Source organism: Suricata suricatta, chromosome 16 (genome assembly GCF_006229205.1).
Source record: "Suricata suricatta isolate VVHF042 chromosome 16, meerkat_22Aug2017_6uvM2_HiC, whole genome shotgun sequence".
Taxonomy (NCBI): domain Eukaryota; kingdom Metazoa; phylum Chordata; class Mammalia; order Carnivora; family Herpestidae; genus Suricata; species Suricata suricatta.
Window position 1 is genome coordinate 45382468 of NC_043715.1, and position 5752 is coordinate 45388219.

Here is a 5752-nt window from a genome sequence, read left to right on the forward strand (position 1 = left end):
GACACATGTCCAGCGCTACTACTGTGTGCCAGGAATGGTTCTATGGGCTTCACGTACATGACTTCAGTTACTCCTCCCAGGAGCCAGATGAGGAGGCCCCATCACATCCTGATTTTACAGATGAGGAAAACAAACCACAGAGATGTTTGGTAACTTGCCTCAAGTCACGCAGATAAGGGAAAGGAAGGGGAGGGGGGCCTGGGATGGACGGGAGGGGAAAAGAGAAGATGAGAAGATAGATGGAAAATAAGAGAGACAGAGATCCTCAGAGACAGGGATACAAAGAGCCTGAGCCCAGAGAGCCCCCTTTCGCTAAAGATTGAAACTCTGGCCCCACCCACCTCTTGACCTCTTCTCAGAGCTCTGGGTTCCTAGTCCCAACCTTTCTACTTCTCCAACACACCAGCTCATCACAGCCCCTGCAGTCTTTATTTTCATTCAAGTCTTAATTCAAATGCAATCTCTTCAAAGAGGCCTTCCTTTCCCAGCCCTGGCTTACACCTGCACCCCTACCAATTGTCTCCTTCCTGCAGGTCACTCTGAAATACATGAAAAATAAGATGGATTGATGGATGGGTATATGATAAAGCAAGTACGATAAAACGTTAATGGTAGAATCTAGGTGGTGGGTATATGGGCGTTCACTGTAAAATTATTTTCAACTTTGCTGCCTGTGTGAAATTTTTCATAATAAATCTTGGGAGGTGAGCCGGACCACTCTCCTAGAGACTAGAGAGGCAGCAAAAGCATAGTCCCAACAGGTCCCACTGTTCCTATCACATCACCTCATTTTATTTCCTACATGGCACTTATCATGCTTAGTAATCACCTTGTTTGCTTGTTTGCCTCTTTATTGTGTACTTATTTGTTTATTGCCTATTGTCTAGTCATTAAAATATATGCCTCCTGAGGGGAATGGCATGGGGACCAATTTTCTCGTGTCCACAACGGCAAAGGGCACCCAGGAGGTGCTCAGTAAACACGTGGTCTTGAGTGCCTCTTAAGAGAGGGCCTGGGAGCTAGGCCCACTCCAGACTCCAGCAGTAGCCACACTGAGTGATAAACATAATGCCCCAGACTGGGGTCCCTGGAAGGGGAGGGGAGTACCCCCAGCGGCTGGAGCATGTCGCATAAGGTCAGGGAGTGTGAGCTGGCCTGAAACGAGGGCAACAGGTAGAAGTTTCCCTCTGTGTTGATTCCTGACCCAGATTTTCTAATGGAGACCCGAAACCATTCTCAGGCGGCGACAGTGAGGCCCCGCCCCCAAGCCTAGGTCCACCAAGTCTCCAAGACTCCACCCAAAGCAAACCCCACCCCCAGCCCTTTCTGACCCAGGGATGCTGCCCAGGCCTACGTCCACCCACCAACCCCCCACGCTTAGCCCCTGCACTCTCCCCTGCACCTTAAGCTCCACCCCCAAAGCATCTAGCTTTCAGTCTAGGCACTGGCCCCTTGTGCCTAATTTAGATCCTCCATTCTCAGTTCCGCCCTAATCCCGTTTCTTCCTCTCAGACATAAGCCCTACTTTCCTTGAAGGTTAGCAAGGAGGAGCGCCCCCAGGGAAAGCCTAGAGCCGGGATTTAAAAATTACGGAGCCTGGATCTGCAGAAGCCCAGGTAGACATTGGTGGAAAGAAAGTGGTTCCTAGTTTGTTTGGAGGGCCTCTTGAAGGAGTGGCCCCAAACCTAGAGCCACGCCCCATTGTGCTGACGCTCCATTGGATAGTGTATTTTGTTCTGGCCTCTCTGATTGGTTCCCCCACAATCCCTCTAGCCAAACCTACTCTGCATTGGGCAGTCCCGAGAGCCACCCTCTCTGATTGGTCCTTCCTTTCCAAACTTCCTGCTCCTGATTGGACAGCTCCTCGTACATGCCTCTTTCTGATTGGGTTGTCTGAAATCATGAGCCTGGATGCTGACAGAAGTTCAACCAAGTGGGAAGGAGGAGGAGATGATTCCCTAAATCCCCTGCCTGAAAGAGGAGTGGCCATTGACTACCAGATAGCCTTGAATTGAAGTTTTAACTGTACGAACCAGTAGCAGTGGGGTTTCAGGCAATTATTTTTGGCTTTTGTGCCTCAGTTTACTCATCTGTAAATTGTGGATAATAAGGATGCCATCTTCATAGGGTATTGTAAGGATTAAATGAGTTAATACCTGTAACGTGCTTATTGGAAATACTTGGCACATAGGAAGCCCTCAATCAGAGCGTTAACTATTATTAATTTGATCATGTAAGTGCATGACCTTGGACGAGTCCTTTTGCCTCTCTGACCTCTGCAGGACGGCAGTTGCTTGACCTCTTACTTAAAAATGACCCCTCCTATCCCCAGCCCTCTTCTACCATCTCTAGCCATCAGAGACTGAGGTTGTGATCAGAGGGAGAAGTAGAGATGTGCTTGGCCAGAGATGGGGTGGGGAAGCACCAGGACGGGTGTAAGAGAGGAGCTCAAATCCGCCCCTCCTTCAAATGCTGGCGGGGGGGGGGGGGGGGGGGGGGGGGGGGGGGGGGGGGCAGGGTGCGTCTTATCCTTGCAAAGAGCTTGTCCAGACTGGAAACGACGGGGGCAAGGGTTGAGCTGAGCGGAGCGGTGAGGGGGATGGTGTGTTCCCGCAGCAGCGAGGGCTGGGGAGGGCTTGGATCTGGGCTTGTGGACCCTCCCCGAGGAATGACAGGGCTGGGGGAGGGGCTGCCCAAACCCAAGGTCATTGTGTCACCGTTTCCATGGCAACGAACACCTCTCAACAGGGAACCTGGAAAGGGGGGTGGAGAGGGAGCTCCCAGGTCCCTGGATCTGGGGACCAAAAGAGGAACAGAGACCTGGAGGAGAAGCAAAGAGAGAGTGATTTATCTCTGTGAAGACCTGCTCATCTCAGAACAGTCAGGGCCTGGTACGCTGTGGGTGCACAATAAATGTCCCTTAGGGACAGAGAGCCTGAGAGGGTCAAAGGCTCAGAGATGCCAGAAGAAAGAAAGAAGAATCTCCAGCCTGGGGCGGGTAGGGTGTCCTTTTCCTGGCCGCCGACTCTCAGGGGTCCACTGAGAGTCTGGATCCTGTGATCCTCTTCCCTTTCCCAGCCCGGGGCCCTCAGGCCAACCCAACCACACAAACCACCCACCCCAACAACTCCCTTGAAGCAATTACACCTGATCCTTCAACAACTTTTCTGCCTTTAAATTCTCCCTGCCTGGGGGATCGCTGAGGAAAGTAGCATCCAGTGCAGGCAAAAGCCCAACAGCCCCTAGATTGGGGGAGGGAGAAAGTGGGGAGGAGGAGGGGAAACCGGCACTTGGCCTCCTTTTTACTCTCAGGAATCCAGGTGTCTTTATTCCCCTTGAGAGTGGCCCCTCCTGGATTCAGATATTTCCCAGTTCCTCCAGGAAACCTAGCCCCTCTTCCAACTACCCACCCACACACCCCAGAAAACCCTACAGGCCCCTCCCTTTCTTTCTGAGAAATAGGTATCTTCTTTTCCTCTGGGACTCAATGGGCATCCACTTGGTCTGCCTGCCCTCTGCTGGCCTAAGGCTGGTACTGCAGGGACTGTCCGCTAGGGCCCCCAAGAAGAAACAGAGCTGAGGCTCTTGGAGTTCTTGCATTTTAATTTCTTCAGGGTCTCAGATGTTCAGGTCCTTAGGGGTCAGAATCCCCAGTTTCTTCCGGAATTCCAACATCAGGAATTCCGGTCCCCAGCCCAGAGGTCAACGGAAGAAAGACAACTTCTCTTGGAGCCAGGCCTCCGTGAGGTCTTCAGTGGTTCGGATTTCAAACACCTGGTCAGGGAGGGGGTCTCGGCGTTCAGATCCACTCAGAAACCGAGAGGGCGAGCACGCTGGCCCTTCCTCCCTTAGATTAGGAGTCCCAACTCTCAGCCCGTCCTCCCTCAGACCCGGAAGCCCAGACCCTCACCCTCCTCCTCCCTAACAGTGGGGGAGCCTCAGCCCCAGGCCCAGACCTTTGTGAGCTCCGCAGTCTGCACCAGTCTGTTTTTACTGCCCGCATACATCATCTGCTGCTCAGGCTTGCAGCCTGCATGGAAAAAAAGGAGAAGGGAGCATAGCTGGGGGACCCCAGTTATCACTAAGGCCCTAGAAACATCACACAGGCCCTGAAGTTCTTCTAAGGGTCCTAGGAGCTGTTCCAAGGTGGTCTCTCAAAGCTCTACTCAGAGTTTTGGGACTTCTTTGGGGGGGCTTGTTATTCTGGGGGTTCCTAGAGATGGTGTAGAGGCCAGATGGGGCTTCTAAGGAAAAGGAAGAGGCAAACTTGCTTATACACCTTGGGACTCAGGAGGATGGGTGGATTCTTAAGGAATCTGAGCCCCCATCCCCACCCCGCTGCTCTCCCAACACTCACACACACCCCACACACACACCACATGTGCCACACACTCCCGTACTCGCCAGGTCACGTATACACACATTCACACGGTGCCCGCTCACACACGCCTGCACCCTCATTCAACACTCGCACGCTGCACACACAGCCTCTAAGCCCTAAGCCCCCCCTTATCAGGACGGGTATGGGCTGTGTCTCACCCACGGGGCTGGAGAAGATGAAACACAGGGGGTAGGACACCCGGCCGTCCTCATGCACATACTTGTAGCTGTAAACCACGAACCTACACCAGCGGAAGGGAATTCAAATTCAGTATTTCAGCCTGGGACCCAGGCCCAGTGCCCACTGCCAGAGCCCACAATCTTGACATCTTGCCTGAGACTGAGAGCCTAGGGTTAACAAATGAGACCCAGGATACTGGCCTTGAACGCAAAACAATTAAAAATGATAATGGGAGGTGCTTGTTTGATTCACAATAACCCTACCTACGACATAAGTGCTATTATTATCCCCATACTATAGATGGGAAAACTGAGGCCCAGAGCGGTAAAGTCACTTGCCCAAGGTTCTGTGGGTAGACGAAAGATTTGAGTCCAGGAAATTCAGTGCCGGAGTGTAAGGGCTCAAGCACTATGCTCTAGATCTCCGGCCTGAGACTAGGGCCAGCTACGTAATTTGCCAAACCCAGTGCAAAATGAACACACGGGGCCTGTTGTTCCAAAGGCGGGAGAAAGGCTGTTCCCTTTCTTCTGCAGTCCCTCTCCAGACCAATCGTGTCTTCTTTGGGTTTTTTTTTTTTTTAACTTATTTTTGAGAGAGACAGAGACAGAGTGTGAATGGGGGAGGGACAGAGAGAGAAGGAAACACAGAATCTGGAGCAGGCTCCAAGCTCTGAGCTGTCAACACAGAGCCCGATGCGGGACTCAAACCCACAAACTGGGAGATGACGACCTGAGCTGAAGTCAAATGCTTAACAGACTGAGCTCCCCAGGCGCCCCCTTGTTATAGTCTTTTTAAGTTTGCTCCATAAAGTCAGGCTCTCTTGGGCGTGAGCACATACGCAGGGGAAGTACAGGTGATTGCAGAAAAGCCCTGGAACTTGTCCTGGGGGAGGGTGCCAACCTTGACCCTGACTGTGACCCTCCTCCCATGTGCACTCAGACCCCGGGGCAGTGACCACCCCCCCCCACCACGCATGCTCCATTGTCCTATCAGATCCTTACACAAAACACAAATTCAAAGAGAAAACTATAAAAAATTTCCAGATGAACAAGCAACCACAGAGTATTAAGCCCTGTGTTCAAGGGGCATCTGGGTGGCTCAGGTTAAGCATCCAACTCTTGATCCCAGCTCAGGTCATGATCTCACGGTTCATGAGTTCAAGCCCCACATCGGGCTCAACAATGATAATGT

General features: G+C 52.2%; 1 protein-coding gene across 2 annotated transcripts in view; it reads right to left on the reverse strand.

Moving 5' to 3' along the window:
• Nucleotides 1-3583: 3583 nt before the first annotated feature.
• GMFG (glia maturation factor gamma) overlaps nucleotides 3584-5752 on the reverse strand; it is a 15781-nt gene continuing 13612 nt past the window's right edge. For both annotated transcript variants that reach the window (XM_029925689.1, XM_029925690.1), the window contains exons 6-8: nucleotides 4540-4622; nucleotides 3957-4030; nucleotides 3584-3774 (exon numbers count right to left, since the gene is read on the reverse strand). In XM_029925689.1, the coding sequence (XP_029781549.1) occupies nucleotides 3703-3774; nucleotides 3957-4030; nucleotides 4540-4622 (229 nt within the window). In that variant the 3' untranslated portion in view covers nucleotides 3584-3702. The remainder of the gene's footprint in view (nucleotides 3775-3956; nucleotides 4031-4539; nucleotides 4623-5752) is intronic.